Source organism: Dufourea novaeangliae, unplaced genomic scaffold, assembly GCF_001272555.1.
Source record: "Dufourea novaeangliae isolate 0120121106 unplaced genomic scaffold, ASM127255v1 scaffold7, whole genome shotgun sequence".
In the NCBI taxonomy this organism is placed as follows: Eukaryota; Metazoa; Arthropoda; class Insecta; order Hymenoptera; family Halictidae; genus Dufourea; species Dufourea novaeangliae.
The window spans coordinates 2,227,589-2,245,935 of NW_015373896.1; the positions used below are offsets into that span (position 1 = coordinate 2,227,589).

Here is an 18,347-nt window from a genome sequence, read left to right on the forward strand (position 1 = left end):
CGACAGCTTTGTTCTTCGCATCATTCACATGCGAGATGTTCAAATCCAATTGAACTTTCGTTTTTTTTTGAGTGACAAAAGTTGTGTCTTGTTTAAATAATGTTTCATTGTTGCAGTGTACTATGAAGTACGATAAATGAAATTTTTTAATACTTCACCTACCAGGTTTTTTTTTAAATAACAACAATTAACATCTAAGAACCTATTAAGAAATATTTTAATCTGCTTTCGATAAATTAATAACTCAAAAGATGTCAGATATATAGTCTAACCTCCTATACAATTTAACTATGAATTAGTTAAATTATTCAAGTCTCGAAAGAGCGAAATCTTTCGTAACTATCTGCATATAAGTATGATGTATATAAATAAGGAAACAACATGGCATGAAATTTACATTAGTTGTGTTACTTAATGAATAATTATTGCTTTGACATGCATAAGGCAATAAACGTTAGAAACAATATCTATTACGTTATGCAAAATTGTATTTATTATTCTATAACGTTTATAGATTTATATCAAGTACTTCTAACAATTAACAGTTACTCAGAGCGTATACATGTGAATATATGTGCATCCACATAAATACGACATGACGTCACTAAATGACGTCAGCACGACTAATGTTCCATCGAGCTACTACATCTGTAATTACGTCTATCCACAGATATATATCATATTTAAATTTTATATATTATTTAAATGATATTTATGTTACAGAATATTGTTGATTGCATATATAACAGACGTGAACAAACATTCCATGAACGAAGACAGTTTTCGTACGACTTCCTTGAATTAAAGTGATTCTATCAATTTTATTTTCCTCCATAATTTAGTGTATTTTACAACCTGTTAATTTTGAAAATTCACAACAATATATTGATCGTTAGTTTTGTGGAATTACGTAATTAAGTAAGTTAATGTCATAGTTCATTTGGATACTATTTTTACACGTAATGCAACCTTTTAAAAAGTTCGTTAAAATGATAATTGACGAGCATGATACGAATGAAAATTAGCATACAAATATGGAAACCAGATGAATTAATAAATTAACATTAACAGTTTATTGAACAAATACGGTTTATATGGAAGAAAAACAGGTTACTGATACATGTATGTACGTAATTTTAAATGATATTAATTAACGTGCTTTCCTTTGTACATAGCTAAATAACACGGATCACACGATAATGCAGACTAGATATCAAAAAGATAGAAAAATGTGAAGAGGTTGACGGTTTGAAAGTTGTTAGCGATGAAACTAATCCGATATTTTTTAAACATTTTCACGTTACGAATAATTAACATTCTCTCATAAGACAAATAAAATTAGAAACAATATGTGCATAATTTTATTTGATTTTTACACAATTAACTTCTTCAATGACTCACACGAAAAATAACGTAAATAAAATTGTTTATTATCGACCTAATACAATACAATAAGTCAAATTCAGTACGACGAGATAAATATGAATTTTTTTAATATCTATTTCAGTTACGATAATGATTATTAAATCGATGAATATGAGAGACAGCTGTTTTTTGTTGTGGAATACTACTCTACATACACACTATGAAAAAGTACCCTCGCTTTTAACTGTTTATACTGTTTCGAATATACAGAAAGTTAAAACTATTTCACGTCAGATTATTGTATAAAAATTTAGCTTTCTATCAACAAACAAGAAACAGCGATGCATAGAATACTCTTTTCGGTCACTTGTAATTATAAACAAACTTCGAGAAATACAATGAGTTGATCTCGTTGTTTCTTTAGTTTCGACGTGCTTTAGTTCGAACTGTCGAGAAAACTTTTAAGGAAACGGATTCGGTATCACGGCACGAGGATATCGGGTCCCATCACTATCCGTTGCACGATCAGCTACGAGGGGGTGGAGGGATAACCGTCGGCCATTTTGATTGTGACGCGCAGCGCGGAGGTCGTGGGCTCCACCAGTGACGAAGCCACTGGAGTTTTGACGTGGCTGCTACGTACCTGCCCGTTTGCCCACTCCGATTGCAGCAAAGTTGGTGACGAGAAATACGTAACTGGTAAGTACCCAGCTGGAGAATAATAACAACCGGGCATGGACCACTGCACTTACGGCACATCCGAAATGCTGCCGAAACAACCAGCATATCGTTTCATGCGATCAACACGGACAGTTTTACGTCTGCTGTGGAATATGCCGTAAAATATGGCGCCTTAAGAAAGATGTACGAATTTCTTGAAAAGGGCAATGGGGGTTACGTGACGATTCTGACATCTCTTTCCGCCACTAATTGACACTAGGAGACACTGATCGGCCGCAATTCTGAGCCACGTTAAATCGTGTTTCTCCCCTTTTTACAACATCTGGCCCTTCGACCATGTACGAAAGCATCTTAAGTGTTTATTGTTCCCGTATTATTTTTAGATCTGCTTATGTAAATGACGCAGTAGCACTGCCGATCGCTTGAATGGCGGGAAATTTAAAAGTTCTCGCACGTTACTAAATAGCCCTGATTTTTAAGTTAACAATCATTCGAATTCTCGGGCTCCACTTGCTTTAACCATGTTTATCTTTTATTGAGCGCTCAGACATGAAGTTTCGAATATGCATATATAAGTATTTGATTTTTTTTAATTAATAATCATGCACGTTTCTGTATAGTAGTCTTTTTTTTTTTCATTCGAATTGTTCTGAATTTGTCACTACAATGTAAATAGTATTCTGTATTGTAATTAATAATTTAAATAATATTCATAAATTTTCAATAGTATTGATATAAAAAAAGAAAATAATTAGGAAATCAAAATTATAAGGAGTCCGAAAATTTGTGATTAAGGATATGCATAGTTTTGAAACTGCCATTTCTTTATAGGGTTTGAAGTCCCCAGGCTATGGAAAGCATGGTTGAGGAAAATGGATCAGCTGTTGACCCATTATCTGTGGGTTCTCAAGGTGGCGATGCAGCACCAGCAATAGCTACATCGGTACAATCTCTCAATAGAACACATCAGCAGCAAACTCATCATCTGGTAGCTTCTACCAGCATTGTGCAACTGACGCTACCTTCGTCAGGAACAACACAGGTATACAGGAGAAATTCCTGTGTATCTATGTCTGGATCATTTATTTACATCTTTTGTTTCAAAGCATGCATACATAATTTATTTACATTTTAATTACACTCATAAGGTCCTATATCAGTTACTCTAAGAGCACTGTGTATGGATTCAATCTTGCATAATGCTGGTTCGTCCTTGCGAACTGAAGTTAGAATTTAGTTTTTCGTAATTCAGTAATCGGAATTCACCTGTTTCCAAGTTATTGGTACAATGAATATAGTATGTACTACATTCTGTGAATCTTTTTGATAGATCTGTTGTCATATAATTTCATTATAGTGACTTGTATATGCATGATAATAGTAGGGATTTATAAATGTCTTTTTATTTAATAAATATTTAAACAATACAAAAATATATTCGTGTTTATACATTTGACAATGTGTGTTTTTGTGGGTTCAGGACATTAATTGATATTTATCTGTTGATTTAGGTACAGTCTGTTATACAACCTAATCAACAGTCAGTTATTCAGACTGCAACAAACATTCAACCTGTCGCCATTTCGAAAGGAAACGTCATTCTTGTTAGTAAACCCAATTCTGTCATTCAAACAGCACAAGCAAGCTTACAAACACTTCAAGTAAGTTTTAAGATCAAATTAAGGTCCATTTACTTTAAGATTAAATTAGCAAAAATTATAACAATCACATGTAAAGAAACAAACTTTAATGAGAATGTTATCATAATAGGTGGTCGAGACTGGTAGTGATGATAGTTTTTCAGACTCAGAAGAATCTCCAGAACAGAGAGGAGGTATTCTTACCAGACGACCATCCTACAAGAAAATTCTTAATGACTTAGGGGGTGGTGAAATTACAGGTAAGTTAGTTCTTGTTCTATTTAAATATTGTCTGAAAATGATTACTTAATGATTTTAATATTAGAGTTAAAACATTCAAACTACATTTGTCAAGAAAAATTTCAAATTTATATGAAATTAGTACTTCCATTTATCTCATTTTTATATATTTTTATTAATAAACAGAGGTGTAGAAAATGATAAAGTGCATGTCAGTTCATACAGATATTATTAAAATATATTTTAATCATATTGTGAAATTAAATATTGTCTTTTCTTAATAATTATTTTTTTTTTCAGTCCATGAATATAGACATTTGTTTTATGAATCGGGTTTAACATAGTAAATTTTCTAAAAAAAATTTAGACATTTATGTTTTCTTTAGAATTTTATTAAGGAGTGTGAATGTGACTACCTATGCTTTTTAATATTTCACCTTATGTATGTAAATGAAAAAAGGAATGCCATACCAAGCTTAGGGTGTAAGATATTGTGATCGAGTTTAATTTATCAGCAACTGAACATTTAAAAAAAAAAAAAAAAAAAAAAAAAACAGGAATCTCCTCTAATCACTACCTGTGTGAACAAAGCATTGCATTTATAAGAAATAATTAATTTTATTGAAACAAATACAATCCCATAAACGCATATGCTTCATTTAATGAAATACCTTATTTTACTGAAGTTAATAAAATATCACATGGTAATAACTAATTCAATGTTTATAATACTTATTTTTTAAATTTCTATGTTCCCTATTTGTAGGTTCATTTGAAAATGTAAAATTAAAATCCACTAATGGAGGTAGGATGAAGGAATTGAAAAGTAACAAAAGAATTCGAGAACAAATGAATAACAATAAATATTTGTGTCCATTAGTTTCATATTTTGTTTTATTTGTAACACAGTCATGTCCGTTATTGATCTCTTTGTTGACTTTAAAGCATGTAGTCACTTTTAATGTTCGTTTTCATCTATTTCCTTTTTGTATGAGCTGACTGCACGACATTATTGTAAACTATATGTAAACAGCAGCCAGAAAGGAAATAGCAAATGACACTATACGTTTGTTTCTGTTTGTATTTTCACGTTTAATGCATTTTCTGGATGCAGATTGTTGTTGAAAGAAAGAAAGGTATATATGCAATTATGCACTTTTATACAATCAGGAAAGTTATTTCGGAAGAAATGTTAGTTGCATCGTTTTCAAAAAATTAGATTACTATATGAAATTCATACAGCTTTATGGGGGATTGAGCAAGTTCAGTTAGACACCGGTAACAATTTTGTTATAACGGGGGGTTGTACTGATTCGGTGTTACAGACGGTCGATTGCCCCCCCTAGAATCATCTTCTGAGTGTGATTCTAACGTGGACAGTGAAGTGTCTTCCCACTCTCTCCATTATCAGACAGGTTGGTTATTTTTTCTTCTACGTATCTTTCCTGGCTGTCCTTTATATATCACTTAATTCTGTGCATATTCCAGCGCGTCTGTGTTCCGTTATTTATCTGAGAAATAACTTTGATGAACGATAGTAAAGCTGTTAGATTAAAGTGATTCCTTTCATCTTTGTTTCTGCTACCTCTAATTGAGAACATTTTTTATCATACTTGCTTGGTGTGGCATCCTTGCTTACAGGGTTCTTCTGTTTGTGGATAGGCATACGCACATATGTATATATGGCATACACAAAATTATTCAGTGAAATATGATTACTAAGGATTCGTATAGATTTTTATTTAGCGCAAAAAGTATACTCTACCAGATAGTTCTCAACTATGTGTACGTTTGTTTTGTTAGTATAAACAAAATAGAACGCAGTAGTTGTATTGTAGCTGAAGCTAATATATTTTGCAGTAATTCCGGCTGGTACCATTCAAATTGCAACCCAAGGAGAGGGTGTTCCTGGACTTCATACATTAACTATGAGCAATGCTGCGACCGCTGGCGGAGCTATAGTACAGTATGCACAAGGTCAAGATACACAGTTCTTTGTTCCAGGTGGGCACTGTTTCATCTCGTTCGTATCAATTATAAAGGATTGTAATTAACCCCACAATGATATTCCTATTTTCGAGATACGAATAATTTCGAAAATTCTTTAATACGAAAGTTCTTTTAAACAGAGAAATAATTGGCACGAATATAAAAGGACTATTGTAAAAATATTCCAAAGCATAGAAGCGACACAAACATAAACGACCCCTTTGTCATTCTAGGGTTAATTATTTGAATTTATAATTTTACTATAATTAATTGTAAATGAAGGAGATATAAATTTAAAGAGTACAGCCTCTGGCAATGTTCCAGCTTATACAGGACACGGTGTTGTCGTAGAAGATGCAGCTAGAAAAAGAGAATTAAGGTTGCTTAAGAATAGGTAAGATTTAAATGACAATTCGCCAATTGTCTTCAACTACCGTTCGCATGAATTTTCTTTTCTCTATTTTATATATTTTAATTTAAAACTGTAAACTTGTTCTCCTTGCAGACAAGCAGCACGAGAATGTAGGAGGAAAAAGAAAGAATATATAAAGTGTTTAGAAAATCGTGTTGCGATATTGGAGAATAGAAATCAGACGTTAATAGAAGAACTGAAATCGTTAAAGCAACTATGCGAACCGAAAACTGACTGAGGTTGGTGTTCGATGTTAAGACGCTGTATCAAAACCATTAACTGGCTAAAAACCTTGTACATGTCTTCTTTGTGTACATTATCCTAAACGTTGTTAGGTAAGCGATGGTGATGTGTACATGCATTCTTATAAATAAGTGTTTCTGTAACATACTGTATTTAAGTGCGAATACAAAGGCTTGTGAAACTTGCTATTACTAGAGCGAGGAGCCAAAGGTATATGATGATGCAAAGGCAGCAAACTCATAGGCAATATTCAGGAAGTCAATCTATATTTTGGATAAACTAACAATCATACAAAAAGAATTCGCATTAATGTTCGCATATTCGAAGTATGTGTTGGTAACAAGAGACAGTAAACATAAACGTTTCGAAGCGTATTCATTTAAATTACATTGACTGTGTAATGTTGAACAGTACTCTGTACTATTCCACCTATACATGGAACATTTTATTCGTGTAGTTTCGCTCTATTTTAGGAATCTTTGCATTAGTCGATGTTCGAGGATTATTAAAAGAAAAAAAACAAAAAGAAAGAAACCAGAGAATATGTTTACTAGTAGTCAATTTATAAACAATATGATTGGTCGCTGATACGAATACTTCGGAGAACCGCCTTATACAGAATACGTGCTAACGTAATCTAGAAATGATTAGGTACAGCTGCGATTTAAGAATTACATAGTTTTCGCGTAAGAAGAGTTATATTTGTTAGACAAAAACAGATGTCTATAATTTCGTTTTCCGATGTCTTTATTTTTTGGTACTTGAAGAAGGCAGAATTGGTGTAAAGAGAAGGGAAAAGAACGAACGAATCTATTACATGTTTCTGAAACTGTAATACGGTACGATCGATGAGATAGAAGGTGTTGTAAATAGATCGAAATTTTACTGATTTGATCATGGCTGCTGCAATATGTATCTGTATAAAGTGTCACCCTCAGTATGATTTGTACTGTCGGGAACTATGCTGTAGCAAAGCATTAGTTGAAAAACATTGTCGTCTGATTTTACTTTCTATCTTAAGATGCCTCAAGTGCGAAAAATTGAAGAATAGAATTTGTAAAATATGAATGTAATATATATCTGGAGTGCCTTGAAGAATTCTGTATACTTACGGGTATACAATATACACGTGGATACACGTACTGAACACGTATACACACAACACACAGACACAAATACACACGCCCGCGCGCAAACACATTGTATGTATGAAATTATGTTTTAGGTAAATATGGGTACATACGATATTTTTAAATTATATATCACATTATAGTTTTGTGTCCTGCGCAAAAGATCATAATTAGTTACATTAATATTCGAATTTTTAATCTCGTACATTCTGAAAATTAAATCCAAATATATGAAGCATTGTTGTATGTAGTGTACGCAGTGTACTGTAAATTACACGCAGATGTGATTGAATGAATTTTATGTCAACATAGAGAGAAAAGAATTGATTAAAATCAAATGTTTTCGTATAATTTTTTAAGTTCGTCAATGAATCTTTTCATTGTGTATCCTACACATATTTACCACCGTGAAAATAATTATTCTCCAATGCATTTTTCTTATAGAATGGTTATTCCTTGACCGAAGTATGAAAACAGTTCAATGTATAATTTTAATTGTTATATGTTTATAAGAAATATAAATTTCATACATCGAAAATCCAGTTTGATCATTCGATTACACAGCATGAATTCTTTAACATTTTTTAATATTGATATAAACAAGGCTTTAAAGATTATTATATTATTTTAAATATTTATTGTACATACCATAATTTACACCGAATAGGATAATGAAATAGATTTGCATGTGATTTGTACATGTGTCATTCTTAATTACAAGAATAATTTATCCCTTTTTTAAGTGAATTTTTATGTGGTTGATCAGACTGGAAATACTTTGTCTCGTCTAGCTACAGGATGTCATAACTTGTTTCTTTAAATTTTTGATGAATGGAAGTATATATTCTTCATATACATGCTTGATGTGCAATTTATAATTATACAGTTTTTACTAAACTGAAAACTGGATCATTTCCGAATTCTATCTCTGTGAACTCAAAGTACAATGTACTTATAGTGACGTGATATGGATTAAAAGCGTTTCACTATAAGTTCCTTTTTTCTTACAGATTAAAATTTTAGTTACGAGGATCAGTCCTCCTTACACTTTCATCCGTGTTCTAATGTTAATCATTTGTAAGATATATGTATATCTTGATTGCTGCACCGATATTATGAAATATTGTACATAAATAATATATGTATTTTTACATATCATCTGCCTTTAAAAAATATAGTTCATAAACCTCTTAAAAAGTAGTATTATCTCTATAAATAATGTATCAAAATAAAGAAGGGAAATATAAATAAAATTACATGATTTTTATTTTTAATAATTTAATTTTTATATGTAACGTAATACAGAGTATATACAAATGATTTATAAAATTTGATGTATAACATATGTGATTTCTCCAATGAAGTACAAATTATATGATACAGCCCTGTTGAACTGATTGATTACCTGAAACAACAATATAAGAAAATATGTACATCATAATAGACTTACTATTATTTTCTATCAGAGTTTTAAAATTCAGTTGGTAGTGCATGTAAAAAATAATCATGAATTCATAATTAGTGGTTCAAATATCATCATATTATTTTTACATATAACAATAAAGTTTGTTATAACAAATAATACTAACCATTTATTAAATTTGAACATGTTTGTGATTTCTGGCAATATTGTTGCAAAACCTGCAATGAATAAAACTAAATGAAATCTTATTTAACAATTATATAATGAATTATTATAAAGAACACATTTCAGTTGGTAGTGCATGTAATTAAATAATCATGATATCATACAATTGGTAAAAATTTTCATCATGCGTTTTGAATGTACAACTTATAAAAAAAATATTTAATAAATACTATGTATGTGTACTGTGAATCCATTCCAATATGTGTCCATTCCTCCTTGATAGTATTTTTGTGTTAATGTATATTAGATCGTCAGAAGCACGAGTCCATTTTCCTGTAAACGAAATATAATTCTATACATTACTCTTACGTGTAATTATTATAAAATAATATACATTATTAACAAAATATACATTCTACATTTTAATAATCAGAAAAGACTAGTCAATTATAATAGTATTATATGAACAACATAATGCATTATTAAAGATCTTTTCGGATTCAAAAGTTCATGCTGTGCTATCAACAGGGGATATTCGTTTGCTGCTTTGTAGATACTTACCCGTAAAAAAATACGTAACGATATTTGCCAAAAATGACTGAACGATGTAAATCACATTGAACGATGTATAAGCTTAGTTTCCAACTACAGCTTGCTTAATTTTTCAAGTCAAATATGTTTGCATTATCACCTCTTTTACTTCTACTGCTCCTACTAACCACTTTCCATTACACATTTCAACCCACCGTGATCAAAGCCAAGCAAAGCAATGCTTGAAATGGTTAAAATTACCGGAAACTCATGGTAGCTTCAGAGGAAATCACGAAAAAGATTACATAAATTGTAGACTGCTATCCTTCTAATTTTTGTAATTCATTTTGCAGCGCCTCTTGTATTTAACTATCAAATTACGATGACAGTTAGAAATTATAATTTCACGAACGCATTATGTTTTCAAATACAAAGTGTATACTTTTATTCTGTATTATTACATATTAGTGAGTAATATTTAACAAAAAAGCATTCGAAACACAAGTTTTTATTGTACCTCGAATTGTTTAAAAAAGACAGGCGCTCAAAGCTGCTAATTTGCATCGTTTTTACGAAATCTACTTTAACAAAAGAATTTTTATCTTCAAACATATATTTATATTATAGATATAGACGTAAACACTCCATATCGAATTCATAATTAAATAATATTAAATTAATAAGAGCGACATTTTTTTTTGTAACTCGGCGGACAACCCAGGAACGGCCTGTTTATTTGGAGTGATAGAAATTAAAGAAGGGAATTAATCTTCAGTTTTATATATGTCTTGATTTCAGTCGTAGGAAATGAAGGAAGGAAATGAATTTATTATATTAGCTAGTAATGTAATACATAAAACTATGAGCTTTACTATTAGGCTAAAATTTATTGACTCACTCTTTATACATAAATAATATGTTACAAAGATATACATATTTATTGAGCGATTATTTTACAAGTATTTTAGAATCTCCTGAATTGTTTTTTGAACCTTTCGTAATGGTAGTCGTCGGTTGCTTTTTCTCCATTGTCCTTTCTCTTCCCTTTGGTGTCATCTCTGGGTGTTGTCACTTTCTTTTTATCATCAGAATCTTGTTTTGATTTTTGGAAATCTGTGTCTTCTATATTAACTACAAAAATGGAGTAAACTGTGTTTCTGTGACGTTTGACATACTTTATAAATTAGCAGAATGTAAAATAAAATTAAATAGCATACATCTATTGTGTTGTACAAAATTCACAGCCATATTTGTTGGCACGAATTGTGAAGGACCATCCTTCTTTCTGTGCCTGTCCCAAAGTAACTTCAACTTAGCTTCCTCTGTAGCCTCAATATTGCGAATTTTTGCTCTAAAATATGTAAGTGATGTGTGAGTTAAAAGGATAAATTACTTATAATTTATTCGAGTAACAAAACACAGAAAAACGTACTCTATTCCAAGATCTACTTCTGGAATACCAGACAACATTTGATTTGAGAGCATTTCTTCACTCCTATTTGCTGAACTTTGCCTCAGGTGTTCAGGTACAGCTTGTAATGCTGCTTCTTCTGGGGAACAATAGGATCCTTTATCATTACTCGATCCGTTTTCTATTTTGTCTTCATTTTTGCTCTTTCTCTTTGATAATTCTTCTTCAATATATTTTACCCTATTAATTAGAGAAAAAAATATTAATTAAATTAAAACAACTTCATGAAAACTATAAAATGCTTTGGAACATACATTTCTTCATCTTCATCCCGCTTATTGGTTTCTGCATTAAACTGTGTACCAATTCCTGTTTCATAGGCATCACTTTGCTTTAGTTTTGTATTTTTCAATGCAGCCATGTTTACCATTCCTCCAGTTTTTATATTAAAAGGATCTGACTATAAAAAAAGTTTTCTCTTCAATAAAGGAATTTCCCAAAATTGTATGATTTACCAATTGTGTTATAAAACTCACAGTCATTACATCAGAAGTTACATTCTCTCCCAGTGCTAGACCAACAATGTTTACACCCTTCGGACGTTCTCTAAGCTTCTGTACAATTTTCAAGTCTTCAACCTTTGCTCTAAATAAACATTGTATTCATTATAATCTAATAATATGAATGTAATTATTATCTATTAATCAAATAACACTTTGACAGATATTAGTCATAAATCAACATAATCTTGTCGTCTATACAATCATACTTTCCAGTTACCTGACAGATGTTTCTTCGTTCTTATTGTCGTCCTCATCTGACGATGCTTGTCTCCTTCTTATTGGTTTCTTAAATTTCTTCTTAAATTTAATTTTAGTTGTACCTTCGTCTGCACTACTCATCTGGTTTGGAATAAATATTTCGTAGAATGAAATTTTAGCAATTCTTTGTACAGAGGATACTTATTATAAATGTAAATATAAAATAAGCAATTCTTACTTTGTACGTTTGTAATAATTTATACTGATTAATTACGATGATACCAATAACATCTTCAACATGAAACTTCGTAGGTTAACATCAACAAGTCTCAGTTGTACGTCATTCTTCCTTATACCTTGAAGAACATAGAGCAACATGCTACGGGGGTCTATGATCCCACTCACACCACACGGGGTCCCTGGCGCCTCCACAGGGGGTTCTATGACCCCACGCTCGCACAACACGGGTTCAATGGCGGCTGCTGCGGGGGCTCAATGACCCCTCGTTATCACAACGCAGGGTCCCGGGCGCCTCCGCCGGGGTTCTATGACCCCACGTTCTCACCACACAGGGTCCCTGGCGCCTCCACCGGGGGTTATATGACCCCACGTTCTCACCATACGAGGTCTCTGGCTTACTACAGAAACTAACTACTGCCTACTAGAGATGGCGTGCAAAATCACTAACGGTGATTTATCACAGTGATCGCCAAATCACGATCACGATCGTGATTTAACTTCATTCACGACCGTGATTGCGATTTTTTTATCTTGAGTGAATTTGCTCACTGCAATCGTAAGTCATTAATCTTTAAACAGAAAAACGTATTCAATATGATTTTACGATGAATTACATTACTGTGTTTGTAAAAATCAGTAGAAAAAACAAGAAATTCTAAAAGAATGATTTGCTAGGTAACATGTAGATTATAATTTATAATCATTAATTTATTCATTATTCTTCATTGTTTCTAATTATTCTTTCACTTTATACGATATAACTCGAATTTTTGTTTTGATGTCGTTAATATAAAATATACAGATTATGTGTCGCGTGTAAAGAACTGTTAGGTTTCTCCACCAATAAGAAACGATCACGGGAAATCACGAATCACTGTGAAAAATCATCGTGATTGGGAACGAACGTGATCGAATCACGAGTGATTCACAAGTAGCAGTTCACAAGTAACACTTAAAAAAGTGTTAAAATTTCATTTATATCATTGTCCTGTGAAAATGTTCATACTTCCAGCAACATTCCAATTCCAATCAAAGAATTTACATAATAAGGAAAGGGAATGGAAAGTAATTTCAGTAGTTCCATGCATTTTTAACTCGAATAATTTTCTAAAACATTCAAAGTACTAGACATTTTTACACTTTGAATCTCATATCGATTTCTAAAATAATCCTAGTACGATGTAATATAGAACGTAGTTTCATGAGATATATTCGAAGTTCGCAGCCATTGGCTCGATATTGTCTTCAGTTTACAGTATTTTACCGATGACAATACCGATTGCCCAGGCCTCACCACGAGGAGGTTGCTGCGAGTGGAGGCCCAAGGCAAGTAGATGGAATCACAAGTTCTACATCTACCCACCTTTCACAATAAACCTTATAAATTACTTAAATCTTAACTATATAATACTACCGATACTAAAATCCCTCGGCGGATGACTTCTTTCTTGAGCCTAAACCTATAAAAAACTAAGTTCCCTCGTCGGTTGTCTTCGTTCTTCAGCTTAGAACTAATATTATCTTAATATTCTAATTAATACGAATTAATGCTATTAATACAAAATAACTTAAATTAAACGCAACGTAGTCGCTAATACTCAAACGAAAGAGATAGACGGAATGGAAAAAGTTCCATCGATCATTTCGTTTACGCACCTAATATACCAAGCCAAAAATTAATTCTACGATGAACCACGTTAAACTACAGTATGAACAAGTATCGCGATGAAAGTGTTGTCGCCAGAACCTGGTTTAAGAAAATAGGAAAGACGGGCGCAACCTCGCAAACCCGAATCCATCTCTCACTTTCCAGGCCCTTTGGGCTGGTCACCTACGTACCAGACCCGAGCACAGGTCATGACCAAGTATGGTAGTGCAAGCGAGATCCCCTGTAAAACAGAGTCCTTTTACGGAGCAGACTCCCGTCTACTCCGTAGGCGGGTACGTTGTACCCAGGCGCGCACGAGCCTTTACTCCAAATCCTACTTACCAGGCAAAGACTAAACACGTCCGATATCTGGCTTCTCAATAGAAACCAGAGGGATCGGCAAACAGTCTTAGTGCACAGGCCCACTGCCCGTACCATAATAGGTACAGACCCACTGCCCATACCCCAAGTCTGTGTAGAGAAATCAACGAGCAAAATGAATTAATAATAACTTGGTATGCACAATGGCTGATCACAATTTAAGTCTATTAATAGATAGACTAAAATTAATAATAAACGATGTGATGATGAATATGAATATAACAATGAATATCGAATTATGATTTAAGTTTAACTTACAGTAACTTAACGCAGTGGTAGACGCACGCTTTGAAGATGTAGACGTTGATCGATGTCTTCTTTCGATGGAATAACTGTTTGGAAAAATATTTTTCATTATACAATACACATAGAATACATAATATGCACAGTAAATAAATCACAGTAAATGAATCACAGTACATAAGAAAATAAATATCGAAGCCAATGGTTCTCGAACATCTGTAACATACAAGGAATTAGTAACAAGAGAGGGGACACAACAATATGCACAGTATATAGATTAGTAACATGCACAGTAAATAAATAAATAATATGCACAGTAAATAAATCACATTAAATGAATCACAGTACATAAGAAGATAAATATCGAAGCCAATGGTTCTCGAACATCTGTAACATATAAGGGATTAGTAACAAGAGAGGGGACACAACAATATGCACAGTAAATAAATTGATGGTTGTCGAATGCCTGCAACAAACAATGGGTTAGTAACAAGAGAAAGGACGAGTATGAGACGCGCGACCACCCTCCGCGACGGTTCACGACAAAGTGAGGAAGCAAGCACAAGCACAGACCTGCACGGGATGGTACGACCTTGGTACACGGCGTACACGGCTAAGTCAATAAACTGGGTGACGCAACTCACTAGCGCGTTGGATCGACGGAGAGCACCGATACTCGGCACGCTCTACCGTACTCTCTCGCTCGCACACCTCCCTCCCATAGACCACCGAAATTCTTCGGCACGCGTCAACACCGACGGAGAGCACCGATACCGTGGCTCGCTCTACCGCTCTCGCTCGCACGCCGTGACGTCACCCGATTCCCGGAATCCCGCGGCCACAAGATGGCTCATTATGGTAAAGCATTCCCGCAAGCGAAATTGTAAGCCGAAAGAGATGCCAACTCCACGAAAAGCTATTTACCTCTTTCTAAAGTTGGGACGTCCGTTTCATTTTGACGCGCAGTCTTTATTTCTATGTCTATGGTTGAATGGGATAACATTTTGACTTCTACTATTTCCGAAAGCTTGTTAAACCGAACGACTCGGTTGGGGGCGCTAAAATAGCACATAAGAAAAAATAGAAGAACCGCGCGAATTATAATTACATATAACTGTATAGTAAAAAGTAAAAGTAACCTTTTCTTTAGACAGTTTAATAAATGTTGAGATTGAATATGAATCATACAATAGTCATTTTGTTTAAATTTAGTAGAATGTACTTTGTATTATTATAGTTTATTATATTTTGATTAAAATAAATCGACATTCTTAAATATAATACATAAACTTATTTCATTCATATTCTCTGTTGTTTTGCATACCCTTATTAATTGTTCATTTCGACATTATTAATAACACTTTTTAGGACGTTCGGAACGCATTTACATACTATACAATGATTATATCAACGCACACACTCCACATAGATTCATACGTTCCACGTAACATTCTCGTTTCAAAGTGTACATGCGTAATATTTCAAATGAATCCCCATACTCTCTGAGTATACTCTTTAAAGTCATATGGAATATTGATCACAACTATACCAGCGACAGATCTATGTGTATACATGTATATACTTTTATAGGTACATTTATGGGCTAGTATTATGCAATGAGTAATGAAACGTATAAATGGACAGGGCAGTCACAGACTCGCCATTGTACACCTTACTTGCAAAATAGATCTTGCACCATTTATTATCACAATTACAAGAATGTTATCAGTAAGATACAGAACGATGCAAGTTTCTTTGCGTTCATTCTCCTTGATAGTACTATGCAATGTTCCGTTTAATTTTAAAGCAACTGTAAATCAATCGAGGGCCATTTTCGAAAGTACACGAATGCATGGTTCCTTGCAGTTACGATACAGCTACGCAATTAACATCAACTACCGCACAACTTTATCGGTCTCAGTATGAACAAATTTAAGAACTCTGCCAAACTATAATTCCGATTAATATAGAGAGTACGACTACTCCAATGACAACGAGTATACATTTTTTCTTGCGCAGTTTATTCTGGTACATGCTTGCTTGCCTTACATGCGATGTAGCATCGTTGACGGATACCACTGTTCTTTCAACTGAAGCTTCTATAGAGTCAATCACTTCTCCTTGATCGTAAACTAAAGTACCAAGGTCTTTGAAGATTTGATTAATATCGCTGATATTACTCTAAAAAAATAATGATTTACGCGGTCAACATATATTACTACAAGTTGCAAAAATTTTTCTAATTTTAATGTGAAAAAACATATACCTCCAATTGCCTTATGCTCGCTTCCTGTTCTTCCAGCATTCGCAAATTTTGTTCTTCTTTCATCTGCTGCTGTTGTATTTGCTTCTGAGTTCTACTATCTTGCAATTCTATCAATGTCTCCTGTTTCTTCTCTCCAAATGGTGTAATACCCGAATTTTCTTTTGCCTTTTTAACCATTTCCTTCTCCTTGGAAGCTGCAAGCCTTTGTACTGCCTAAAACAATATATAGATGAATCTACCTGCGTAAATATACCTGATGTCATCTGAATAAATTAAACTAATACTCACTTGGAAAGAATTTAATGCACTTGTGAACTCATCTTGGAGACGCTCCCTTTGCATTTTACGTTGTCTTTGCTCGCCAGGACTGGTTGCTCCTGAATTGTTAGCTAATATAGCTAATTCCCGAAGATGTACACTAGTGTCTTTTGCCAACTGCTGTGTGTAATGTTGTATTTGGTGTCTGAAAGAAAAAACAACCAGTTATATCATTTAATCATCTTACATTTTTGTGCCATTATAGGGTCATTATTGCTAATTTTATACTTACAACTGGTTCCGAAGTTCCTGAGAGTCTGTGGAACCTCCCAATTGATTGACCATCTTTTGCATGGAAGATACTGTCGAACATAAGCCAAATGAACACCATACTCGTCAATGTTAATAGAATTCAAGGTACATACCATTTTGAGATATCTTGAGAATCGATGTGCCAATTGTTTGCGAAAGCCTACCAAAATCTAGTTCCCTCGCAGGACCACCATTGTGGTACGATGAAAATCCAATATCCATATTGACTGGACCTTCGATTAGGCTAGGGTTTCAACTATTGTATTATCCTTTACTGTATAAAAGAGAGAAACAGAGAAGAAAAGTAACCCCTTTATAGAGGTTATTTACTTGCTGGCTAACACATTGAGATCATTTACAATGGAATTCACTCTCACAACTATCCAAACTTGAAGGCAAAAACGGTCGGTGATTATACGTAAAATTAGCGTTACACTTGCGTGTTTCGATGCGAGAGATCTGCGCGAGGCAATATTCACGGGTACGCAGTATACAATGACAATTCAAACGTCAAAGAATTATCTGTTTAGTACGTTGTCCCACTCTTGTCAATAAAATGAGCAGTGGGACGATCGACTCGCGGGTTGAGTCATACGGTTCCCGTCATAAAATACGTATTTCTCCTACGTGAGTTTGTTGTATGTAAATACATAAACTCTTCTGTCGTGCCTAAAAATGTACCAAGTTCACAACGCGAAGCACTAAAACTTCGCGTAAATCGATAATGTGTATCGGGGAGGTCTTGAATGAATATAGCCGTCACCACTGTTCGTCACGACGTAGGCGTACCCGTAATTCTACGCGACGGTCGCATATCGGGACAAATAAACGGTGCTTCGAAGGAAAAAACGGGGTCACTACGCATGGGAAACCGTCCTTGCTGCCATTTCCCGTGAAATTGAAGAACAATACCATTCGCGTGGAGAACTACGAACTTGTATTACACGCATGCACGCGATTATTGAATACCCGCGTCCCGTCAGGAAACTTCTTCGCCGTGCATTTTAA

General features: G+C 33.6%; 3 protein-coding genes across 8 annotated transcripts; 1 reads left to right on the plus strand and 2 right to left on the minus strand.

The window, feature by feature from the left end:
- The first annotated feature begins 1,990 nt into the window (after positions 1-1,990).
- Positions 1,991-6,565, plus strand: LOC107192126 (cyclic AMP-responsive element-binding protein 1). Of its 6 annotated transcripts, none has more exons than XM_015581325.1 (8): positions 1,991-2,064; positions 2,878-3,088; positions 3,558-3,707; positions 3,817-3,946; positions 5,252-5,341; positions 5,787-5,930; positions 6,222-6,309; positions 6,421-6,565. In XM_015581325.1, the coding sequence occupies exons 2-8, from the start codon at positions 2,897-2,899 to the stop codon at positions 6,563-6,565; spliced, it is 939 nt and encodes a 312-aa protein (XP_015436811.1). In that variant the 5' UTR covers positions 1,991-2,064; positions 2,878-2,896. The 6 variants fall into 6 exon arrangements, with proteins under 6 accessions (XP_015436811.1, XP_015436818.1, XP_015436834.1 ...); XM_015581332.1 differs by having other exon boundaries at positions 6,249-6,309; XM_015581348.1 differs by having other exon boundaries at positions 2,878-2,989; positions 6,249-6,309.
- A 4,218-nt stretch (positions 6,566-10,783) lies between these two features.
- LOC107192407 (uncharacterized protein C9orf78 homolog) lies at positions 10,784-12,335 on the minus strand. Its single transcript, XM_015581651.1, has 7 exons — positions 12,230-12,335; positions 12,011-12,132; positions 11,767-11,875; positions 11,545-11,690; positions 11,252-11,470; positions 11,037-11,170; positions 10,784-10,950 (listed from the first exon to the last, which is right to left on the minus strand). Exons 2-7 carry the CDS (start codon positions 12,130-12,132, stop codon positions 10,784-10,786), a joined length of 897 nt encoding a protein of 298 aa, XP_015437137.1. The 5' UTR covers positions 12,230-12,335.
- Positions 12,336-16,214: 3,879 nt separating this feature from the next.
- Positions 16,215-17,594, minus strand: LOC107192415 (syntaxin-7). The gene is made up of 5 exons (XM_015581662.1): positions 17,453-17,594; positions 17,320-17,389; positions 17,058-17,232; positions 16,770-16,982; positions 16,215-16,684 (listed from the first exon to the last, which is right to left on the minus strand). The coding sequence occupies exons 1-5, from the start codon at positions 17,559-17,561 to the stop codon at positions 16,436-16,438; spliced, it is 816 nt and encodes a 271-aa protein (XP_015437148.1). The 5' UTR covers positions 17,562-17,594; the 3' UTR covers positions 16,215-16,435.
- Between the last annotated feature and the right edge of the window lie 753 nt (positions 17,595-18,347).

Excerpts from the sequence above, each read along its gene's own strand:
- LOC107192407 (XM_015581651.1), bottom strand. The coding sequence starts at position 12,132 with ATGAGTAGTGCAGACGAAGGTACAACTAAAATTAAATTTAAGAAGAAA. Across the intron at positions 11,876-12,010 it reads AACGAAGAAACATCTGTCAG|AGCAAAGGTTGAAGACTTGA; the intron begins GTAACTGGAAAG and ends ATGTTTATTTAG. Across the intron at positions 11,471-11,544 it reads CGGGATGAAGATGAAGAAAT|GGTAAAATATATTGAAGAAG; the intron begins GTATGTTCCAAA and ends TCTAATTAATAG.
- LOC107192415 (XM_015581662.1), bottom strand. The coding sequence starts at position 17,561 with ATGGATATTGGATTTTCATCGTACCACAATGGTGGTCCTGCGAGGGAA. Across the intron at positions 17,390-17,452 it reads TCTCAAGATATCTCAAAATG|TATCTTCCATGCAAAAGATG; the intron begins GTATGTACCTTG and ends TATGTTCGACAG. Across the intron at positions 16,983-17,057 it reads GTGCATTAAATTCTTTCCAA|GCAGTACAAAGGCTTGCAGC; the intron begins GTGAGTATTAGT and ends ATATTGTTTTAG.
- LOC107192126 (XM_015581325.1), top strand. The coding sequence starts at position 2,897 with ATGGAAAGCATGGTTGAGGAAAATGGATCAGCTGTTGACCCATTATCT. Across the intron at positions 3,089-3,557 it reads CTTCGTCAGGAACAACACAG|GTACAGTCTGTTATACAACC; the intron begins GTATACAGGAGA and ends CTGTTGATTTAG. Across the intron at positions 3,947-5,251 it reads AGGGGGTGGTGAAATTACAG|ACGGTCGATTGCCCCCCCTA; the intron begins GTAAGTTAGTTC and ends TCGGTGTTACAG.